General features: G+C 50.6%; 1 protein-coding gene across 7 annotated transcripts in view; it reads left to right on the top strand.

Annotated features, from left to right (window-relative positions):
• LOC147090581 (uncharacterized) overlaps positions 1-22,245 on the top strand; it is a 142,026-nt gene extending 119,781 nt beyond the window's left edge. For 6 of the 7 annotated variants that reach the window (XM_085977342.1, XM_085977341.1, XM_085977340.1 and 3 more), the window contains 8 exons: positions 780-907; positions 2,148-2,271; positions 11,110-11,225; positions 12,606-12,729; positions 17,461-17,606; positions 18,594-18,708; positions 19,662-19,840; positions 22,037-22,245. In XM_085977342.1, the coding sequence (XP_085833468.1) occupies positions 780-907; positions 2,148-2,271; positions 11,110-11,225; positions 12,606-12,729; positions 17,461-17,606; positions 18,594-18,708; positions 19,662-19,840; positions 22,037-22,107 (1,003 nt within the window). In that variant the 3' untranslated portion in view covers positions 22,108-22,245. The remainder of the gene's footprint in view (positions 1-779; positions 908-2,147; positions 2,272-11,109; positions 11,226-12,605; positions 12,730-17,460; positions 17,607-18,593; positions 18,709-19,661; positions 19,841-22,036) is intronic. The other variant, XM_085977343.1, reaches the window with a different exon arrangement.
• The last annotated feature ends 1,877 nt before the right edge of the window (positions 22,246-24,122 follow it).

Here is a 24,122-nt window from a genome sequence, read left to right on the forward strand (position 1 = left end):
AAGTTCCAAGCGTCTCTGTAGCTTAGCAACAGCTGCAGCCACACCCTTGCACAGCAACAGATCGAGGAAGGCAAGTAATATGAAGTATGAACCTACTCCTGAATTTTGTCGGTTAACCAAGATTTCCGGTTATTTAGGTGCCAGTAAATCGAAAGTTTCCTGCATATCAAGGGCCCATATCAGCGCTGTTTCACTAGTCTGGAGGTATCCAAACTATCTCACTTTAATCGACCAGATAAATACTTTATCTCCATGATCGATCTCATTTTATGTCCTTATACTAATTATTTTTAAAATATCATTGCAATTAATTTTGTTAAGCGAATCCTAAGTTCTATACAGCATTATAATATGCTATTTAATGATTTAACCTTCACTCGCAGTCTGTGGCTGTTTGTTATCAAAGCTTAGTCAAAACTGCTTTTGACTGTCTGCAGCTACATTTTGAACAAGTCTTAGCTTTTTAGTTACCCAGGAGTAATTATGGGTAACATTATTTGGTCAGTGGCTACACTTGAAGTTATACATATATGATTCTCGTCTACTAAATATCTTTAAGTATCAGCCTTTCGTACACCCTTATGACAAGTAGAGCATTTAAGCACCATCCCATAAGTGCAGATTGTATTCACATTGATGTCGGAGATCTGAAAAGACGGAGTTTCGCACCCCCCCCCCTCCCAAAAAATCTGTTGCCTACTTCAAAAAATATATATATATTCTAAATAATACCTTGGAGTATTTACAAATTGACTGATTTGTGACTGCTTCTCTTGTAGTTGCTCTGCTTGCGTTGAATTATACTGTGAGGAAGACCTGAATGAGGCACTGGAGTTCGATGCGTGCAGGATTCTTGGACAAGCAGCAAGGCTAAGCAAAGTGGAGAAACTGGGAGCTTTGGTCGACGGTAACTGTTCTTTTCTATCCTTTCTTCAGCTTTTGACGCTCTGCTGAAGGCGTTGACTACTGGCGTAGGGTTAAGAGATAAGGACACGAGAAATGGGAGTAGGAGTAGGCCGCATGGCCCCTGGAGCCTGCTCCGCCATTCAGTAAGATCCTGGCTGATCTTTGACCTCAACTCTACCTTCCTGCCCGATCCCCATATCCCTTGATTTCCCGAGAGTCCAAAAATCTATCGATCTCAGCCTTGAATATACTCAACGACTGAGCCTCCACAGCCCTCTGGGGTAGAGAATTCCAAAGATTCACCACCCTCTGAGTGAAGAAATTCCTCCTCATCTCAGTCCTAAATGGCCGATCCCTTATCCTGAGACTGTGACCCCTGGTTCTAGGCTCCCCAGCCAGGGGAAACATTCTCTCCGCATCGACCCTGTCAATCCCACTCAGAATCTTATATGTTGCTTAAATGCCAGTCTCTTCCTATTATTGTACTGTGGAGTGCATCTGTTGGGTTGTGGAAAGTATCAATGAAATAGAAGATGGTTATGAACACTGGACTACAAGCAAACGTAAGGAATGATGTGAGGTCACCGACCTGAAACGTTAACTCTGTTTCTCTCTCCACAGATGCTGGCTGAGCGTTTTCCAGCATTTTTTGTTTCTATTAAGGAAAGATGCTCCCAACCGAATGGCAGCCGGTTACTTCTTCCTGACCTGTTCCCTCTCTCTGTAACCTCCTCCAGCCCTACAACCCTCCTCCCTATCTCTGTAGCCTCCTCCAGCTCTACAACCCTCCGAGATCTCTGCGCTCCTCCAATTCTGGCCTCTTGAGCTTCCCCAATTTTCTTCGCTCCACCATTGGCGGCCGTGCCTTCAGCTGCCTGGGCCCCGAGCTCTGGAATTCCCGTCCTAAACCTCGCCGCCTCTCTACCTCTCTCTCTTCCTTCTTTAAGTCGCTCCTTAAAACCGACCTCTTCGACCAAGCTTTTGGTCACCTGCCCTAATATCTCCTTCTGTGGCTCGGTGCCCAATGTTGTCTGATAACGCTTCTGTGAAGTGCCTCGGGACATTTTACTACATTAAAGGCGCTGTATAAATACAAGTTGCAGTTGTTGTGCGCACTGCTAAAAGCAAAGGTGGGTTGGAGAAGAAAATGAATCTAGAAATGAACAGGAGCCGGCTGAAGAGTACAGATATTCAAGCAAATTAAGGTGGTTTGCAGCTCATCAAGTCTGTTTGCATTGCAGGTGATGATCCCAGGACACTCTACATGAGAAACCTTCCAAGTGAAGTCTGTGCCACGGACCTCAAACACTTATTTGAGAAAGTTGCTGGTGTTTGGATACAAGAGTGTCAGAAAATCAGCAAAAGGTACTTACTCAGCGAGTTGTTGCGATCTGGAGTGCGTTGCCTGAAAGGGCGGTGGAAGCAGATTCAATAGTAGCTTTCGAAAGGGAATTGGATATATACAGGAAACTTTGTGCTATCCGGCACCCACGGGACCGAGCTGCTGCCGTTGCCTCAAAACTGCCGTACTCTCCAGAGTTAATGTTGAGAGATACGGAGATTCTTATCTCCTTATTTGACAACAAACACTGTTGCTTAGCAACAGCTTCTAAACACTCGGGTGTGGCCTGCAAGCTCTGTAGCTGAAGTTGTTGCTATAGCTACAGACCTTGCACAGCTTGACTGTTCAAACAAAGCAAAAAAAACAAACAAAAAGAATAAAAAACGGCTGCTGATTTTTGCCGGAGGCTCCAGATTGCTGGATAGCTCACCTCCGGATAGCACAAAGTTTCCTGTACTTAAAAAGGAATGATTTGCAAGGGCTGTGGGGAAAAGAGCAGGGGAGTGGGGCTAATTGGATAGCTCTTGCAGAGAGCCAGCACAGGCAAGATGGGCCGACTGGCCTCCTTCCGTGCGGTATGAGTCTATGATGGGCACCTAAGCCACGGGCACACCTCCCACTGATAAACTGCACTCTGAGGGAGTCAGACCATCGCCTGGAGCAGGGGGGGGGGGCAGCACCCTTCCAAACTGAGATCTTTTGTCTTTTTACGATATTTCCAGTGCTTTGCGGAAGTCTGTTGAAAGGATCAAGAGCGAGGGGGACATAATAAAACTAGAGGCTAAGCTATTTAGGATGGCAATCAGAAAGCACTTCTTCACACTTCGGGACATAGAAATCTGGAATTCTCGCCGCCCCGATAGGCTGGGGGGCAACTGAAGCTTTCAAGACTCGAGATCGCTAGATCTGTGTTGGGTAAGGGATATGGAGCTAAAGCGAGTAGATGGAGTTGAGGTACAGATCGGCCATGACCTCACTGAATGGTGGAGCAGGCTCGAGGGGCTGAATGGCCTACTGCTGTTGCTAAGTGCCCAGATGCTGGCTCCCTCTTGGGGAGAAAACGTCCAGAGGGAAGGGAGGGAATACCGAGCGGCCAGGTCATGCCCTGCTCCGACTGTCTGTGTCAAGATCTGTGGGGACAGTTGAACCACTCTCGGGACTTCCATGACATTGCTGCCTATGTGTTAAAACTGGAGGAATCCGTTTATTTGAACATAGAAACATAGAAGATAGGAGCAGGAGTAGGCCATTCGGCCCCTCGAGCCTGCTCCACCATTCAATGCGATCATGGCTGATCATCCAAATTCAGTACCCTGTCCCTGCCTTCTCTCCATACCCCTTGATCCCTTTAGCCTTAAGAAATATATCTAACTCCTTCTTGAATATATTTAATGAATTGGCCTCTACTGCCTTCTGTGGTAGAGAATTCCACAGGTTCACCACTCTCTGGGTGAAGAAATTCCTCCTCATCTCTGTCCTAAATGGCTTACCCCTTATCCTTAGACTGTGACCCCTGGTTCTGGACTCCCCGACCATCGGGAACATCCTTCCTGCATCTAGTCTGTCAAGTCCTGTTAGAATTTTATAAGTTTCAATGAGAACCTCTCTCATTCTTCTAAACTCCAGCGAGTATAAGCCCAATCGACCCAATCTCTCCTCATACGTCATTCCTGCCATCCCAGGTATCAGCCTGGTGAATCGTCGCTGAACTCCTTCCATGGCAAGAACATCCTTCCTCAGATAAGGCGACCAAAACTGCACACAATACTCAAGGTGTGGTCTCACCAAGGCCCTGTACAACTGCAGCAAGACATCCTTGTTCCTGTACTCAAACCCTCTCGCTACGAAGGCCAATATACCATTTGCCTTCTTAACCGCCTGCTGCACCTGCATGCTTAATGGTGCCGGACTGGTCGGTAATGAGTGGATTGGAGCGAGAAAGAATCCGGATCGTCAGTTTTCTCCTCTCCTTCCTGGGCTCCTCTCTCCTGAAGGCGCTGACTCTTAACTAGGATACAGTTCCACAGATATCCTCTGTTACCCGGTGGCCTGTCTTGTGTGTGAGCCTTTACAGTGATTGCATTGCAGCCCAACTCAATCCTGTCCTCACCCAACACACATACGCGCGCACGCTGCGCGCACCAAATAGTGATCCAGACCAAAAACCGTGGCTGATTTTCTTTGTCCCACTCTTGGGGAAGTGGGTGCTGACCAATGTTCCCTCGAAGCTCGCGCGGTAGTCTGCAAGGTACAGGAAACTTTCGATTAACCGGCACCTAAATAACCGGAAATGTCGTTTAACCGGCAAAATTCAGGAGTAGGTTCAGGTAACTTTTATTACTTGCCTTCCTCCATGTGTTGCTGTGCAAGGGTGTGGCTGCAGCTGTTGCTAAGCTACAGAGACGCTTGCAACTTGTGGCCATTGTTTTGAACCTGTTGCTAAGCAACAGGGTTTGTTGCTTTATACGGAGCTCTCAGCTCCGTATCTTTTACTATAACTTTCGGTTATCCGGAATTTTTGATGAACCGGCACCACATCGGTCCCGTCGGTGCCGGATAGAAAAAAGTTTCCTGTACCACGCAAGCCGCTCGCAAGCTTTTCTATTTGAAATACCGCGCATGCGCGGAAATTTTAAACAATGGACCGGATTTTCCGACCCCCCACCGGTGCACGCGAGGTGTGTACGCGCACCCATAGGGGGCCGCTCAAGTGCCGGTTTCAGGCATGCGCTGAAACCCAGCACTTGCGATCTGTTAAGAATTCTCTTGACAGATCATCCGCGTGCCCAAGAAAAGGGCCTCCGCGGGTGGAGAGTTGCGCTATTTGCACAACTTCCGCCCGCTGAATGACCGTCAAATTCTTAGGCCTGGTAAAAGCAGGCGTAAGGCCTGTTCTTACCAGCATAAGAGTTTTAAAAAAATAGAAAAATAAAATTTGATCACTAATTTATAAATTAAAAATACTCTTTAAAAAAAAAAGTAAGTTTATTTTTAGCCCCGTAAAAACATTTAATTATTTTTTCCAAAAGTTACATTTTTGTTTAAAATATTTAATTAATTTTAAATATGTAATTTTTTTTTTCATTAATTTTATATTTTACAGGAAACTTTGGTTTATCCGGAGGTTTAACTGTCCGGAATGCTCGAGCCACCGGCAAAAATCAGGAGCCGTTTCGTTAAGTTTTTTTTCTTTTCGTTGCTTTTTTTTCACCAGTCAGGCTCTGCAAGGTCTCGCTGAAGCTGTTGCTAAGCTACAGAGACGCTTGCAAGCTACGGCCAACTGTTTAGAAGCTGTTGCTACAGGGTTTGTTGCCAGATACGGAGCTCAAAACCTCTATGTTTCAACATTAGCGCTGGTTTGTCCGGCAGTTTTGATGGGATGGCAACAGCTCGGTCCCGTCGGTGCCGGATAGCACAAAGTTTCCTGTACTGTGTTTTTAAATGTGATCCCCATTCATACTTTTGACAGTTCTCCCCGTACGGAACTGTCAAAAGCATGAAGGGGGATTCCCCCCTTCCATTGGTTCGCCATGGCCCACGTGATCCCAGGGGCCTTTGCGCACCGCACGCGCCCCTGGGATACCTGGGGCCTCTGCGCATTTCCAAGAGGAGAGGCCCAGGATCGCAAGCCTCGGGATCTACGGAACCAGCAGGTAAGTTGGTAGGTTTTTTTTTCCCGATCGGAGGCATCCGCCCGCGGGAAGGCTCCGATCGGAAATTTAGGGCCGTTGAAATACAGGAAACTTTGCGATATCCGGCACCGACGGGACCGGCGTGATGCCGATCTATGAAAACTTCCGGACAGACCAGCGTTAATGTTGAAGGATACGGAGGTTTTTATCTCCGTATCTGACAACAAACACTGTTGCTTAGCAACAGCTTGTAAACAGTCAGCCCGTACCTTGGAAGCGTCTCTGTAGCTTAGCAACAGCTTCAGAGAGGCTTTCCAGAGACTGACTGACTGACTTTTAAAAAAATACTAGGAGAAGAGAAGAAAAAAAACCTAACAAAATGGCTGCTGATTTCTGCCGTTAGATCGAGGTTTCCGGACTTACAACCTCCGGAGAAACCAAAGTTTCCTGTAAACAGGCCACGTACAACAAAGACAATTTAGAGTGCTAACACCAATGATCGAACCCCTTCTATTTCTTGCTTCTCGACTCAGATTGGAGATTGAACCGGGAGGGGCCTCCCTGTTGTGTATGTCTCTGCTGTTAAACTCGCTGAACCTTCGGGAGACCCAAGACAATCTGGACTGGCCCAGTGGTTTTAGGAGCAGGAGGAGGACATTCAGCCCCTCGAGACTGTTCCGCCATTCAGTGAGATCATGGCTGATCTGTAGCTTAACTCCGTCCACCCGCCTTGGTTCCGTAGCCTTTAATATCTTGCCTAACAAAAATCCATCAGCTTTTTGGGCCTCAACAGCTTTTCTGGGGAGGGGAGAGAGTGTTCCAGATTCCCACTACCTTTTGTGTGAACAAGTGCTTCCTGACATCACCCCTGAACGGCCTGGCTCTAACTTTAAGGATATGCTCCCTTGTTCTGGACTCCCCATCCCCAGAGGGAATAGTTTCTCTCTATCTACCCATCAAATAATTTCATCATTTTAAACACATCAGAAACTTAACTGGACCAGCCACATAAATACTGTGGCTACAAGAGCAGGTCAGAGGCTGGGTATTCTGCGACAAGTGTCGCAGGTCAGAGGCTGGGTATTCTGCGACAAGTGTCTCACCTCCTGACTCCCCAAAGCCTTTCCACCATCTACAAGGCCCAAGTCAGGAGTGTGATGGAATACTCTCCACTTGCCTGGATGAGTGCAGCTCCAACAACACTCAAGAAGCTCGACACCATCCAGGGCAAAGCATCCCACTTGATTGGCACCCCATCCACCACCTTAAACATTCACTCCCTCCACCACCGGTGTACCGTGGCTGCAGTGTGTACCATCTACAAGATGCACTGCAGCAACTCGCCAAGGCTTCTTCGACAGCACCTCCCAAACCCGCGACCTCTTCCACCTAGAAGGACAAGGGCAGCAGGCGCATGGGAACACCACCACCTGCAAGTTCCCCTCCAAATCCTGACTTGGAGATATATCGCCGATCCTTCATCGTCGCTGGGTCAGAATCCTGGAACTCCCTCCCTAACAGCACTGTGGGAGTACCTTCACCACACTGACTGCAGCGGTTCATGAAGGCAGCTCACCACCACCTTCTTGAGGGCAGTTAGGGATGGGCAATAAATGCTGGCCCTGCCAGTGACGCCCACATCCCAGGAACGAATAAAAAAAAACTCAATTAGATCACCCCTTAATCTTCCATACTCAAGGGATTGCAAACCTTGTCTATGCAACCTGCCCTCCTGATTTAATCCTTTTACCCCATGTATAATTCTGGTGAATCTACTGTGCACCTCCCATTCCAAGGCCAATATATCTTTCCTTTTTAATGAACACAAATGATCTGCTGCCAACCATACGGACCAGGATCAGTTACCGGTCCACGGTGAGCTCACTGATCTCAGCGGGTCGCGCTATCGATTACCACACTCCCACTACCCCCCGCCCCCCCAAGGATTCGGTCGGCATTCCAGTTCCTGATTGCTATCCTGCGGGAAGGTCTGATGAGGACGGGAATGGTTCACAGTTGTAACAGTCAAATGGTCGACCAACTGTCCATGGCCCCCCCTATGAAGACGTCGACCCAAGGGGCCAACTCACCCAGACCGTACTCCCAGCATCAATTGAGATGGCGCAGTCACCCTTCAGGTGACATGCATTCTCACACATACAGATATCCGTGTCATGGGGCTACACTGGTTATGGTACTGGACCAGCAACTTGGAGGTCTTGAGTTTAAATTCCACCAAGGCAAGTTGTGAAATTGAATTCAATAAATCTGCTAATTTGAAGGCATGCACACACAAGAAATGACCATGAAAGCTGCCGGATTAGCATAAAAACCCGACGGGTTCACCAGTGTCTGTCAGCGACGGGAACCTGCCACCTCCTACCCGCTCTGACCTACACGGGACTCCGGTCCCGCTCTACGTGGCTGACTCCACGTGCCCTCCGAATTGGCCCAGGAAACAAACCCCTTGTGAAATCGCTACTCAAGAAAGCCCACTGCTACCTTGGCTCAGTCGATGGCTGGGATCGATAGATTTTTGGGCACTATGGGAATCGAGGGATATGGGGTTAGTGCGGGAAGGTGGAGTTGAGGTCGAAGATCAGCCGTGATCTTATTGAATGGTGGAGCAGGCTCGAGGGGCCGAATGGCCTGCTCCTGCTCCTATTTCTTACGTACAAGAAACTCTCTTTTAACCGGCACCTAAATAACCGGAAAACTCGGTTAACCGGCAAAATTCAGGAGTAGGTTCAGGTAAGTTTTACTTCATATTAGTGGCAGTTCCTGGATCTGTGGCTGTGTAACTGGGGTTTCTGCACTTGTTGCTAAGCAACAGGGACACTTGGTCTGTGGCCGGAGTTCCTGCACATGTTGCTAAGCAACGGGGAAGCCTGGATTTGTTGCTGTGTACGGAGCTCTCGTACCTTTTAACTATATCGCTCTGTAATCCGGACTTTTTGATAAACCGGCACCACGCTGGTCCCGTCGGTGCTGGATAATAGTTTCCTGTATTTTCTCCAGGGCAGTCAGGGATGGGCAATAAATGCTGCCTTGCCAGCATCATGTAAATCTTGAGAACGAAAAAATAAAACTTGTCCAAGAGCAATTGCCCTGTAATTGACCTCTGGAGGTTGCCGCTGTCCGACCTTGCAGCCTGAAAGGAACGCATCGGTTGCGCACACATCCGTCTCGGCGCCAGAACTTTCATTGTGCCTTCTGTTTTATTCATTCACGGGATGTGGGTGTCACTGGCAAGGTTGGCATTTATTGCCCCTCCCTAGTCGCCCTCGAGAAGGTGCTGCTGAGCCGCCTTCTTGAACCGCTGCAGTCCGTGTGGTGAAGGTGCTCCCACAGTGCTGTTAGGGAGGGAGCTCCAGGATTTTGACCCAGCGACGATGAAGGAATGCTGTTAGATTTCCAAGTGCGTGGGTCCCTGAAGGTGGCAGGACATATTGAGAGAGTGGTTAGCAAAGCATCTGGGATCTTGGGCTTTATAAATAGAGGTATTGGGGGGGAAATTCGGTGGCTTTACGCCTCCCGTTAGTGCCCTAATGGGGCGCAAAGCAACTAGCGGCCGGGCGCGGCGATGAATGCGCCGCTCGCGAAATTGACCAGACATTTTGCGGCGGCGCTAAACACTACCGCCGCGATCTCCTGCGCCCGCAGATCGTGACGTCAGTGAAGTGTTCAATGCCCCGGACGGATATTGAGTGGCGCCCCCTGCCTTTCCGCCTACTGCTAGCAACAACAGGTTGAGGGGAGCGTTTTGCAGTCGGGAAGGGACTGGGGGAGCGCTATTTAAAGGCGACCGCTTCCTGCCTTTTTTTGTCAGCGACATTTTTGCTCCACGCATTCTGAGAGAGAGACTCCTGAAGAGATTCAACGCTGTGTGAAGGAGTTTTGGGTACTGAGCAGCACTTTGCAGGTTCATTTTGATTTGTCCTTCCTTGCATCGATTTAGAAGAGACTGTGGGGTCTGCACTCTGAGCTCTTTCCCTGGGCCTCTCCATTGTTCTTTCCAGCAGATTTGATGTACAGGTCTCTCCAGGCCGAGATTCAAGGCTGCAATGAGCAGGATGTGGATGGAGAGCAAGATCGACCCTCCCCTTTAAGAACTGGCCGGCGCCAGTGTGTCTGTGTTCCATTGCTGACTGACATCACATGAGCTTCGCCAGCGCTCTGAGGTAGCGCCTCGCTCCTCGGCCTTTGCGCCTTAAGAGAGGTATGTAGCACCTGATTTAGCGCTCCAATCACCTCCAGGGGCGACAGAAGCCAAGTTTGCAGTCGGAGGCGATAATTAGCGCCAGGCGCTAAACTTTGCGCCCGGCCGATAATTGCGCCCCAAACGGGGCGATCCCGAATTTCTCCCCCATTGAGTACAAAAGTAGAGAAGTTATGCTGAACCTTTATAAAGCGCTGGTTAGGCCACAACTGGAGTATTGCATCCAGTTCTGGTCACCACACTTTAGGAAGGATGTGAAGGCCCTTGAGAGGGTGTAGAGGAGATTTACCAGAATGGTTCCGGGGATGGGGGATCTGAGCTACAAGGACAGGTTGGAGAAGCTGGATTTGTTTTCATTGGAGCAAAGGAGGTTGAGGGGTGATTTGATCGAGGTGTACAAGATTATGACGGGTTTGGATAGGCTAGACAGGGAAAGGCTGTTCCCAGCAGTTGATGGTACAAGGACTAGGGGCCACAGATTTAAGGTTTTGGGCAAGAGATGCAGGGGTGGACGTGAGGAAAATCTTTTTTACGCAGCGAGTGGTGAGGACCTGGAACTCGCTGCCGACGGAAGTGGTGGAAGCGGAGACACTCAATGTTTTCAAGGGGAGACTGGAGAGGCACTTGAGGGAAATAAGCTTGCAGGGCTACGGGGATAGAGCGGGGCAATGTGACTGACTGCACTGCTCTACAGAGAGCCGGCACGGACTTCGATGGGCCGAATGGCCTCCTTCTGTGCCGTTATGACTCTTAAGTTAGGATTGTGCGTGACTTGGAGGTGGTGGCGTTCCCGTGCGCCTGCCGCCCTTGTCCTTCTAGGCGGTGGAAGTCACGGGTTTGGGAGGGGCTGCCAAAGGGGCCTTGGCGAGTTGCTGCAGTGCATCTTGTTGACGGTACACACTGCCGCCACGGTGCGCCGGTGGTTAAGTACACAGGGCAACATCCTACTCACTGAGCAATGACACGGAATATTTTACTCACGAGCGCATCATTTTCTTTTCTGTGGCCAGGTTTGCATTTATTGCATTTGAAACTACGGAAGCAGCAGAGATTGCACTGAGTAAAGTTGAAGTAGAATGCAAAGGCAAGTTAATTCAACTGAAGCACGCATGTCACAGGAGCAAAGGTATGTCTGCTAACAACAACTTATATTTACATAGCGCCTTTAACGTAATAAAACGTCCCAAGGCGCTCTGTGCCAGGAGCGTTATCAAATCAAACAAAATTTGCCACCCAGCCACCTCTGGAGATGTTCGGGCTGATGACCAAAAGCTTGGTCAAAGAGGTAGATTTTAAGGTGCGTCTTTAAAGGAGGAAAGAGAGGTTCAGGGAGGGAAATCCAGAGATTGGGACCCCGGCAGCTTAAGGCGCGGCCGCCAGTGATGGAGCGATTAAAATCGGAGATGCTCAAGAGGCGTGCAAAGATCTCGGGAGGATTGTGGGACTGGAGGAGGTTACAGAGATAGGGAGGGGGCAGCAAGGCCATGGAGGGATTTGAAAACATGCCACCATCAATGGTGTTGACCAGTGTAAAAGGAAGATTGGTTTAGTGAGTTAGCGCACTGGACTCTCCTTCTCCCCCTCTCTGGTTCTCTCTCTCTCTATTTATTCCCCCTTCCTTGTAAAGGTCCCTGTGTCAAAGGAGAATGGAGCACTACCCACCGAAAGGACACAATTCCAATCCGCAGAACTGACAATTTGATACCAATTGGGTAACATCCCTTTTGATGAGGCAATGTAGAGGGAGCTTTACTCTGTATCTAACCCATGCTGCACCTGCCCTGGGAGTGTTTGATGGGACAGTGTAGAGGGAGCTTTACTCTGTATCTAACCCGTGCTGCACCTTCCCTGGGTGTGTTTGATGGGACAGTGTAGAGGGAGCTTAACTCTGTAACCCGTGCTGTACCTGCCCTGGGAGTGTTTGATGGGACAGTGTAGAGGGAGCTTTATTCTGTATCTAACCCGTGCTGTACCTGCCCTGGGAGTGTTTGATGGGACAGTGTAGAGGGAGCTTTACTCTGTATCTAACCCGTGCTGTACCTGCCCTGGGAGTGTATGGTGGGACAGTGTAGAGGGAGCTTTACTCTGTATCTAACTCGTGCTGTACCTGCCCTGGGAGTGTTTGATGGGACAGTGTAGAGGGAGCTTTACTCTGTATCTAACCCGTGCTGTACCTGCCCTGGGAGTGTTTGATGGGACAGTGTAGAGGGAGCTTTACTCTGTATCTAACCCGTGCTGTACCTGCCCTGGGAGTGTTTGATGGGACAGTGTAGAGGGAGCTTTACTCTGTATCTAACCCGTGCTGTACCTGCCCTGGGAGTGTTTGATGGGACAGTGTAGAGGGAGCTTTACTCTGTATCTAACCCGCGCTGTACCTGACTAGGGAGCACTTGTTCGCGACACCAGGCAGTAATGTTGGATATATATTCCAGTCCGCATCAATCGCCTGGGAATCCAAAAGGCAGCCCCCAAAATACTTAAAGTACAAATTGTATTGTTTCTGCAGGGAAAAGGAAGACTTTGATGGTGAAAAACCTCCCTTACCCATTGTGTAAGAAATATCTAAAATCTATATTTAATGATGCTGAAGATGTCAAAGAGGCTAAAGAAAACGACAACCAGTCCCAAGGGTGAGTAAAACTGTTGACTCATCAACAACAACTGTATTTATTTAGCGCCTTTAACGTAGTAAAACGTCCCAAGGTGCCTCACAGGAGCGTTAATAAACACAATTTGACACCGAGCCACATGCGATGTTAGGACAGACATCCAAAAGCTTGGTCAAAGAGGTAGGTTTTAAGGAGCGTCTTAAAGAAGGAAGGTAGAGAGGCGGAGAGGTTTAGGGAGGGAATTCCAGAGCTTAGGGCCCAGGCGGCTGAAGGCACGGCCCACCAATGGTGGAGCGATGGAAATCGGGGGATGCGCAAGAGGCCAGAATCGGAGGAGCGCAGAGAGATCTCGGAGATGGGGAGGGCTGGAGGAGGTTACAGAGACGAGGAGGGAGCTGAGGCCATGGAGGGATTTGAAAACAAGGATGAAAATTTTAACATTGAGGTGTTGCCAGAGCGGGAGCCAGTGTCGATCAGCGAGTGCAGGGACTTGATGTGAGTTAGGGTACGGGCAGCAGAGTTGGGGATGACTGCAGGGCATTTGTTTCTGTCCTGACGCCCAATCAATCTTGAAAGGGATGGGGGGGGTGGGCGGAGGGGGAAAGAGTTCCCCATATGTCTCCGAATGGTAAACACAGAAGATAGGAGCAGGAGTAGGCCATTCGGCCCCTCGAGCCTGCTCCGCCATTCAATGCGATCATGGCTGATCATCCAAATTCAGTACTCTGTCCCTGCCTTCTCCCCATATCCCTTGATCCCTTTAGCCTTAAGAAATATATCCGACTCCTTCTTGAATATATTTAATGAATTGGCCTCAACTGCCTTCTTTGGTAGAGAATTCCACAGGTTCACCACTCTCTGGGTGAAGAAATTCCTCCTCATTTCTGTCCTAAATGGCCTACCCCTTATCCTTAGACTGTGACCCCTGGTTCTGGACTCCCCGACCAAAGTACTGTGCAATTGAGCCCTACAGACCAAAAAGTCTTGGGATCTGTTTCTGGTCCGTGCTGAGGTAGCTGATCTGAGCCAGGGTGGGAAGTTGGGAACCCAACTAAGGGCCACAGTGCACTTGGGATTGGGAGAAGGAACAAAATCCGTCTTGGCTTCTGCTATAAAAACAGAAAATGCTGGAAATACTCAGCAGGTCAGGCAGCATCTGTGGAGAGAGGAACAGAGTTAACATTTCAGGTCGAAGACCCTTCGTCAGAACTGGAAAAAGCTGGAGATGAAATGGGTTTTTAAGCAAGTTTAGGGGCAGGGAGGGGAGGAAAGAACAAAAAGGGGAAGGTCTGTAATGAGATGGAAGGCAGGAGAGATTAATAGACAAAAGGGATGATGGTGCGAGGCAAAAGGAGATGGTAATGGGACAAGTTAAGAAACAAAAGATGGCTCTAGATGAAGTGTAAATGGCGATGGCTGAAAGATCGACAGCTGCCATGTGAGAGAGAAAAATAAATGGGAAAAAAAGGATAGGGGCCGAGGTTATGGTCTGAAATTGTTGAACTCGATGTTGAGTCCGGAAGGCTGTAAAGTGCCTAATCGGAAGATGAGGTGCTGTTCCTCGAGTTTACGTTGAGCTTCATTGGAACAGTGTAAGAGGCCGAGGACAGAGAGATCAGAGTGGGAGTGGGGCGGAGAATTAAAGTGACAGGCGACCGGAAGCTCGGGGTCACCCTTACTACTTGGTTTCTGCTCCTGGTCACCCTCGAGTGCCTCCTGCTGCTGTGGTGCGGGGATCGGAGTGAGGGGAGCCCAGGATCGGGCTTGGCAATGCTTGCGCACAGAACAATGAGAGGTGATCTCATTGAAACATACAAGATTCTGAGGGGGATTGACTGGGTAGATGCTGAGAGGCTGTTTCCCCCCTGGCTGGAATGTCTAGAACTAGGGGGCATAGTCTCAGGATAAGGGGTCGGCCATTTAGGACTGAGATGAGGAGGAATTTCTTCACTCAAAGGTTGTGACTCTCTGGAATTCTCTACCTCAAAGGGCTGTGGATGCTGAGTCGTTGAGTATATTCAGGACAGAGATCGATAGATTTTTGGACTCCAGGGGATATGGGGCTCGGCCAGGAAAGTGTAGTTGAGGTTGAAGATCAGCCATAGTTTTGGGCAAGAGATACAGGGGGGACGTGAGGAAAAACTTTTTTACACAGCGAGTGGTGAGGACCTGGAACTCGCTGCCGACGGAAGTGGTGGAAGCAGAGACACTCGGGGGTCGATTTTCATTCAGCATTCGGGAAGGAGGCGGGATTACAACTTTCGGGTTTTAGACCCGCCTACATCGACGTCCGGCCAATCCACGCGCTTTTCCCTTGATTGACCTTGTTAAGCCCGCCCAGCGGGCTCAGCAGGCCAATTAAGGGCCACCCGGCAACAGGTGATGTCACAGACTGCAATTTCATCTGTCAAGAGGTCTTGACAGATGAAATATCAGCGTTTCACAGCTGTTTGAAGCTGTCAAACACTGACAGTCTGACTCCTAACCTGAGTCCTTCTACACAGACTCAGTTAGAAGTCTCACCGGCAATGAAAGCTGAAGGCTGTCACTTTCGACAGCTCGCAGCCATTTTGCTTTCAGTGCCGGCTGAGTGATGGACTCCCGAAACCTAGAGGAAGAAAGGCTGTTAAGGTAAGTACAGGTGTTTTAAACTTCTTTACACATTTTAGACACACCAAACACACTTACCTTTGCACTCATGCACCCATCACTCACCTGAACACCGACATCTCGACCCCTCCAAGTCCTTCAACCCGACGGCCCGCCTGCTCTAACCTGGCGTGGTTTGGAGCCGTCGGGAATCCCACACGACACCCCTCAAAATAGGGATTAGGCTAAAAACTGCCTGTTAACTACCTGTCAACAGGCAGTTAATTGGCACTAATCCCTTCCCGCCTCGGGTCGGTGGGTCCCAGTGCAGGGCGGGTACCCGCCTCCTTTTGAAACTTACGTGGAGGCGGGTTTTGGCCGGGATGGTGTCGGGACCCCTGAATTCGGGATTTTGGCCCCCCCCGCACGCCTAAAAGCCCGCCTAACGGCACACTGAAAACCGACCCCTCAATGTTTTCAAGGGGAGACTGGATAGACACTTGAGGGAAATAAACTTGCAGGGCTACGGGGATAGAACAGGGGGAATGGGACTGACTGCACTGCTCTACAGAGAACCGGCATGGACTCGAGGGGCCGAATGGCCTCCTGTGCCGTTATGACTCGATGACTATGACTCTATGATCTTATTGAATGGCGGAGCAGGCTCGAGGGGCTGTATGGCCTACTCCTGCTCCTAATTCTTATGTTCTTATGGTACCTGTTATAATCCCCGAGTTTGGCTTTCTGCCTCATAGCTTCCCTGTTGCATAAAATCCTGCTGTGTGCTTTTTAATGCAGCTGTTGAGGCCTTTGGTTGGTGAATGTGTAAAAAATTGCACAGGAAGGAATTTTACAGGATTTGCAGTAGAACCAGAAGCAACATGAGGAAACAGCAAGTTGTTGTGATCTGGAATGCGCTGCCTGAAAGGGCGGTGGAAGCAGATACAACAGTAACTTTCAAAAGGGCATTGGATAGATACTTGAAGGGAAGAAAATTAGAGCTATGGGGAAAGAGCAGGCGAGTGGGACTAATTGGATAGCTCTACCAAAGAGCCGGCACAGGCACGATAGGCCGAATGGCCTCTTTCTGTGCCATATCATTCTATGAACACGCTGCCAGAGAATTTTAAGCCCTAGGCGTGAAGGCGAAAGAGCGGATTTCTAAATGGATCGGATGTAAAACTGCTGTCGTCTTTCGTACGGTAATAGCAAAAAAGAAATGAAATGTCAATATCTTAAGTCAGATATCTAGGCCAAAGCTTGCGATGTAACAGCGGGATATCTTGTAGGCAGTGCTCAATGATGTGCTCCAGGGTCTGATCAGGAGCTCCACGGTCGCAGGATGGGGATGCTTTAATCTTCCATCTATGGAGAAGGGGGCAGCATCTACCGTGACCAGTTCTGAGGCGGTTTGATGGTTGTCCACAGTTCACGAGGAAGATTTAATTAAAGCTGTTTTTTGTCTGTGTCTGTCTGTCTCTCTGTCTGTCTCTCTGTCTCTCTCTCTGTCTCTCTCTCTCTGTCTCTCTCTCTCTGTCTCTCTCTCTGTCTCTCTCTCTCTCTGTCTCTGTCTCTCTCTGTCTCTGTCTCTCTGTCTCTCTCTCTCTGTCTCTCTGTCTCTCTCTCTCTGTCTGTCTCTCTCTGTCTCTGTCTCTCTCTCTCTGTCTCTCTCTCTCTGTCTGTCTCTGTCTGTCTGTCTCTCTGTCTCTCTCTCTCTGTCTCTCTCTCTCTCTCTCTCTCTCTCTGTCTCTCTCTCTCTCTCTGTCTCTCTCTCTCTGTCTCTCTCTCTGTCTCTCTCTGTCTCTCTCTCTCTCTCTGTCTCTCTCTCTGTCTCTCTGTCTGTCTCTCTCTCTCTGTCTGTCTCTCTCGCTCTGTCTCTGTCTCTCTGTTGTCTCTCTCTCTGTCTGTCTCTCTCTCTCTGTCTCTCTCTCTCTGTCTGTCTCTCTCTCTCTGTCTGTCTGTCTCTCTCTCTGTCTCTCTCTGTCTGTCTGTCTCTCTCAGTCTGTCTGTCTCTCTCTCTCTCTCTGTCTCTCTCTCTCTCTGTCTCTCTCTCTCTCTGTCTCTCTCTCTCTCTCTGTCTCTCTCTCTCTCTGTCTCTCTGTGTGTATGTGTGTGCTTTGTGTTTCTCTTCCTGCATTTTATAATTAATTGTTAATCTTACAGGATTGCCTATATAGAATACAGGACTGCAAAACAAGCCAAGGTTGCACTGAAGGAGTTCAGAGACAAAGGGGTTCCAGGGGAGGCAACTCGAATAGATTCTATCGAAGAAAGGAAAGCAAGCCCAAACTCCAAATCTGATGCTTCTGGTACGTACTGATGGGATCACTCGGCCTTTCATTGTAATAATCGTGTGCAAGGCCCAGGCACCGATTTATAGGTGATTCAACCAGTCTGTGCTGCATTTGAGCCGTCTAGAAATTGTAGCACCACTGTGTGATTGTTCAGACATGGAAGCTCGTTGCCATGGCTACCGATGCTGGCCACTAGTCTGTCAGTAAACTACAAGACTCCTGCTTGAGGTTAATTGGGGACATTCTCAATCTCTTTCCTAGTGGGAATGAGCCCACATCACAAACTGCGCCTAGTTTGGCACTAATTAGCAATCTTGCTCAGAGGCCACAGGAGAACGGTGTGGGAGTTGTAAGAAAGCCACACTGGTGCAGTAGTGGTTGGGACAGTGTAGAGGGAGCTTTACTCTGTATCTAACCCGTGCTGTACCTGCCCTGGGAGTGTTTGATGGGACAGTGTAGAGGGAGCTTTACTCTGTATCTAACCTGTGCTGTACCTGCCCTGGGAGTGTTTGATGGGACAGTGTAGAGGGAGCTTTACTCTGTATCTAACCTGTGCTGTAACTGCCCTGGAAGTGTTTGATGGGACAGTGTAGAGGGAGCCCAGTGTAGCTCAGCTAGCCATTACTGCTTTATTTACAGCGTCTTCTCTCATAGAAACATAGAAGATAGGAGCAGGAGTAGGCCATTCGGCCCCTCGAGCCTGCTCTGCCATTCAATGAGATCATGGCTGATCATCCAAATTCAGTACCCTGTCCCTGCTTTCTCCCCATATCCCTTGATCCCTTTAGCCTTAAGAAATATATCTAACTCCTTCTTGAATATATTTAATGAATTGGCCTCAACTGCCTTGTGTGGTAGAGAATTCCACAGGTTCACCACTCTCCTCCCCTTTCCAGCTATGGTGCTGTCCTACACTGTGGGCCATGTCCCTTCATCCAGGTTTTGTTGGCAACGAGAGAGAAGTATTTGAAGGTTTTACTGACCAATTTTCTCTCATTTCAGTTCCGGTCAGCTCCCTCTTCATATGGGGCCTGTCGAATAAAACAAGCGTCAAAATGTTGAAGTCAGCCTTCAAAGACGCCGTAAACGCCAGGTTACCGAGGAGCCCAGGCGACCGGTGAGCACTCCTGACCTAATCTGTTGAACTCACGTACTCTACGTCAGGGCAAGTCCCACTCCAGAGACTTGCGCAGAAAATCTAGGCCGACGCTCCCAGTGCAGTGTCGAGGGAGCGCCGCACTGTCGGAGGTGTCGTGTTTCGGAGGAGACATTAGACCAAGGCCCCCCGCCTGCCCTTCTCAGCTGGGCGTAAAAGATCCCACGGCCGCTATTTCTCCCCGGTGTCCTGGGCCAACATTTATCCCTCGACTAACATCACTTAAAAATCAAACACAGATTATCTGGTCGTTATCACATTGCTGTTTGTGGGAGCTTGCTGTGTGCAAATTGGCGCCGTGTTTCTTATAGTACAACAGTGACTACACTTCAAAAAGTACTTCATTGGCTGTGAAGCAATTTGGGACGTCCTGATTTTGAAAGGCGCATTGCTGAAATAAAATCATATATATCTTTTGTAGGGGGTGCACTTCCTCTCCACGAACCTTACTGCTTGTCACAATTTTTTTGTCATGTTTTTCTGTCAACATTTCCCATTCAGTTTTGCTGTGTCAACTGTCACGGTGTAGTTGGAGGCTCTGGCCACTAGGGGGAGCAGTGTGGAGGAGTCTCTCCCAACTCAGACGCCATCTTGTATATTAAAACCTTATGTCAAGCAAGCATGAATAAATACTACAGGCAATTTGCTAGTAATGTGAGTAAAAGATCTGGCCCAAATGGTGCGCCATAATATCCTTTACCTTGTTACAGAATCATAGAATATTACAGCATAGAAGGAGGCCATTCGGCCCATCGAATCTGCGCTGGCTCTTTCGAAGGGCAATCCCGTTAGTCCCGCTCTTTCCCCATATCCCTGCAATTTTTTCTCCCTCAACTAAAGAAAGCGCATTCCCTGATGGTTTTTTTGGCAAGGCTGGTGAAGGGTTGACGACATGTGAGCTTTGTGTTTTCCAGGTTCGCCTTTGTTGACTTTAAGACAACAGAAGAAGCCGCAAGGGCGCGGGCGGAGATGCAGGACGTAGAGATAGACGGCCATAGAGTGAAGCTTTACTTCGCCCATTCCGCACAGAAACGGCAAGAGGCCGGCGAGACACCCTCCCGTGATTTAGTCACGAACGGTACGCATCTGCCTGGTGAGATGAGCTGTAGATCTGTGAATGACCGGGGGAGCGGGGGTGGGTGGCTGCTGTGTGGGGGATGGAGAGATCAAAATTAGGGGTCATAAATATCAGAGTCATAGCGGCACGGAAGGAGGCCATTCGGCCCATCAAGTCCGTGCCGGCTCTCTGTAGAGCAGTGCAGTCAGTCCCATTCCCCCGCTCTATCCCCGTAGCCCTGCAAGTTTATTTCCCTCAAGTGCCTATCCAGTCTCCCCTTGAAAACATTGAGTGTCTCCGCTTCCACCACTTCCGTCGGCAGCGAGTTCCAGGTCCTCACCACTCGCTGCGTAAAAAAGTTTGTCCTCACGTCTCCCCTGTATCTCTTGCCCAAAACCTTAAATCTGTGTCCCCTAGTCCTTGTACCATCAACTAGTGGGAACAGCCTTTCCCCGTCTAGCTGATCCAAACCCGTCATAATCTTGTACACCTCGATCAAATCACCCCTCAACCTCCTTTGCTCTAATGAAAACAAATCCAGCGTCTCCAACCTGTCCTTGTAGCGAAGATCCCCCATCCCCGGAACCATTCTGGTAAATCTCCTCTGCACCCTCTCAAGGGCCTTCGCATCCTTCCTAAAGTGTGGTGACCAGAACTGGATGCAATACTCCAGTTGTGGCCTAACCAGCGCTTTATAAAAGTTCAGCATAACTTCTCTACTTTTGTACTCAATACCTCTATTTATGAAGCCCAAGATCCCATATGCTTTGTTAACCACTCTCTCAATATGTCCCGCCACCTTCAGGGACCTATGCACATTAACTCCCAGGTCCCTCTGTCCCTGCACGCTCTTTAAAACTGTGCCATTAAGTGTATATTGCCTCTCCTTCTGCCAAAAATGCATCACCTCACACCTCTGTATTAAATTCTATCTGCCATTAGATAGTCACCAAGAAATCCAATAGGGAATTCAGAAGAAACTTCTTTACCCAGAGAGTGGTGAGAATGTGGAACTCGCTACCACAGGGAGTGGTTGAGGTGAATAGCGTAGCTGCCTTTAAGGGGAGGCTAGATAAACACACGAGGGAGAAAGGAATATGCTGATAAGGCGAGATGAAGTAGGGTGGGAGGACGATAGCAGAACACAGAGGTTATAACTGTCGGGAAAGATTGAACAGGCGGGGGCTCTTTTCTCTAGAAAAGAGAAAGCTGAGGGGGTGACCTGATGGAGGTCTTTAAGATTATGAAAGGGTTCGATAGGGTAGATGTAGAGAAGATGTTTTCACTTGTGGGGGAGACCAGAACTAGGGGCCATAAATATAAGACCGTCACTAATAAATCCAATCGGGAATTCAGGAGAAACTTCTTCACCCAGAGAGTGGTGAGAATGTGGATCTCGCTCCCGCAGGGAGTGGTTGAGGCGAATGGCACTTAAGGGGAAGCTGGATAAACACAGGAGGGAGAAAGGAATAGAAGGACATGCTGACGGGGTGAGATGAAGAGGGGTGGGAGGAGGCTCGTGTGGAGCATAAACACCGGCACGGACCAGTTGGGCCGAATGGCCTGTTTCTGTGTTGTCGATTCTGTGTAAGGATTGGTGCACTGGGGATGATATACACGAAGAGATGGTTCATGTTTTAGAAGCGGGTGACGGAAGTCAGTAACACGGTTTCTCTGCCTCCCCTCCCTCTTTGTATTGTGCAGCCCTATATTGGGAGCTGGCTTATCTTCTCGGTTCCAGATCTGACGGAAGATCTATATTAACCTTTCATCGTGTGGTGATGGATTACTAGTCCTTTTAACTTCTATATGGGGGCGGGGGGGGAAGAGGAGGTGCTACTTTACAATCCTCTGTTGAAGATTCCTACTCTCGCTGTGGTGTGGTTTTCGCGGAGGCCAGCAGACCTCTGGTAACTCATCCAGGCAGCCGTTCTTCGCAATGAGTGTAGGCGAGCTGTTCAACCGTGCGGGGCACAACGCACGCACACACCCCACACCCCTGCCTCCCCGATCCGGCCTGGCCTGTGTAGGACGCCAGTCTGGGCCGATACGGGGCTCCAGCCCCACACCTACCTGGTCTGGACCCGACACGTGACTCCAACCCACTCTGGCCCAAGGCGGGGTTCTGGTCCCACGCAACGTGGGTAACCGTGAGCGGCCCAGCATAGGACGGAAAGTAATCAGAACACCGTAACTTCAACTTTTGCTCCCTCCTTCCTTGTTCCATGTCAGGTGCGCCTGAGCCGAGCAGGACCAAGGCCCACAAGAAAATGAAGAACGTGAAGAGGAAGCGAGATGTTTGATCCTGCACAAAAATCAAATGCTCGGATTATATTTGTACGGTCCCAGTTTGGTGTCTTTTGTATCGCGCTGTTTGGCAGCAGGAATCTTTGCTCCCTCCCCACCCCCAACTTTTTATTTTAAATTAAGATGGAAGCTGAGATTTTTTTTTTTTAAAGATTGTGTATATCGCAAAATGCCCGCCCGCTGACCACTAGGGACCTCCACGGAGCACCAGACCGGCCTTTGGTGATGTCAACTGAGGGTTGAGGCGGATAGGTGGGGGAGATCTTTATTGGAGACAGGGCAAGCCCTGGCGCATAGACTGCTGGCTTGTGCAGGTCACGTACGCAAGGTGTATATCTGAGTGGATTTGCCTTAACAAAGAGACTCAAAAGAATTCCGTATATAACGGTGTGACATTTTTTAGGTGTGGGGCTGGCGACCCATTTAGGCCCAGACTGGGTATGGGTGGGTCTGGCGTCCTACATAGGCCAGACCAGATAGAGGAGACAGGAGGTGGGGTGTGCATGCGTTATCTTTCACTAACGGTTGTGTTTTCAGTTGATGGTTAACCGTTACCCCTCCTTCTCTCCCCTCGCCCCCTCCTTCTCTCCCCTCGCCCGCCTCCTTCTCTCCCCTCGCCCGCCTCCTTCTCTCCCCTCGCCCGCCTCCTTCTCTCCCCTCGCCCGCCTCCTTCTCTCCCCTCGCCCCCTCCTTCCCTCCCCTCGCCCCCTCCTTCCCTCCCCTCGCCCCCTCCTTCCCTCCCCTCGCCCCCTCCTTCCCTCCCCTCGCCCCCTCCTTCCCTCCCCTCGCCCCCTCCTTCCCTCCCCTCGCCCCCTCCTTCTCGCCCCCTCCTTCCCGCCCCTCGCCCCCTCCTTCCCGCCCCCTCCTTCCCGCCCCTCGCCCCCTCCTTCCCGCCCCCTCCTTCCCGCCCCTCGCCCCCTCCTTCCCGCCCCTCGCCCCCTCCTTCCCGCCCCTCGCCCCCTCCTTCCCGCCCCTCGCCCCCTCCTCCCTGCCCCTCGCCCCCTCCCCCTCGCCCCCGCCCCTCGCCCCCTCCTCCTCGCCCCCTCCTCCCCGCCCCTCGCCCCCTCCTCCCCGCCCCTCGCCCCCTCCTTCCCGCCCCTCGCCCCCTTCCCGCCCCCCTCCTCTCCCCTCGCCCCCCTCCTCTCCCCTCGCCCCCCTCCTCCTCTCCCCTCGCCCCCCTCCTCCTCCTCTCCCCTCGGCCCCCTCCTCCTCTCCCCTCGGCCCCCTCCTCCTCTCCCCTCGGCCCCCTCCTCCTCTCCCCTCGCCCCCCTCCTCCTCACCCCTCGCCCCCCTCCTCCTCTCCCCTCGCCCCCCTCCTCCTCTCCCCTCGCCCCCTCCTCCTCTCCCCTCGCCCCCCTCCTCCTCTCCCCTCGCCCCCCTCCTCCTCTCCCCTCGCCCCCCCTCCTCCTCTCCCCTCGCCCCCTCCTCCTCTCCCCTCGCCCCCTCCTCCTCTCCCCTCGCCCCCTCCTCCTCTCCCCTCGCCCCCCTCCTCCTCTCCCCTCGCCCCCCTCCTCCTCTCCCCTCGCCCCCTCCTTCTCTCCCCTCGCCCCCCTCCTTCTCTCCCCTCGCCCCCCCTCCTTCTCTCCCCTCGCCCCCCTCCTTCTCTCCCCTCGCCCCCCTCCTTCTCTCCCCTCGCCCCCCTCCTTCTCTCCCCTCGCCCCCCTCCTTCTCTCCCCTCGCCTCCGTCTCCTCGCCCCCTTCCGTCTCTCCCCTTGCCCCCCTCCTTCTCCCCCCCTTCTTGTTCTGCACATAGCATTTGAAATTGAGAGGATGGGCCGGCAGGCATTCTGCCGTGGGGCAGTCTCGAAGATTCTCTTTTTTTTAAACTCATTTTACCTCGGGGCAGGCTGGAGACTAAAGGGCTGTCTTTCTGCGCAAGGATTGGCGCTCGTGAGGAGCGCTGGTTGGGAAAATCACAGCCTCGCAGTTCTTCGTCCGCTTAAATTAATGGACGTGAAATCAGAATCTGTCGCCGCGATCTCCTGACCCTGGCCCCCCACCCCGGGGGAGC

This window comes from Somniosus microcephalus, unplaced genomic scaffold, assembly GCF_052327205.1.
Source record: "Somniosus microcephalus isolate GS21.2 unplaced genomic scaffold, FLI_Smic_1.0 unresolved_chr4, whole genome shotgun sequence".
Taxonomy (NCBI): domain Eukaryota; kingdom Metazoa; phylum Chordata; class Chondrichthyes; order Squaliformes; family Somniosidae; genus Somniosus; species Somniosus microcephalus.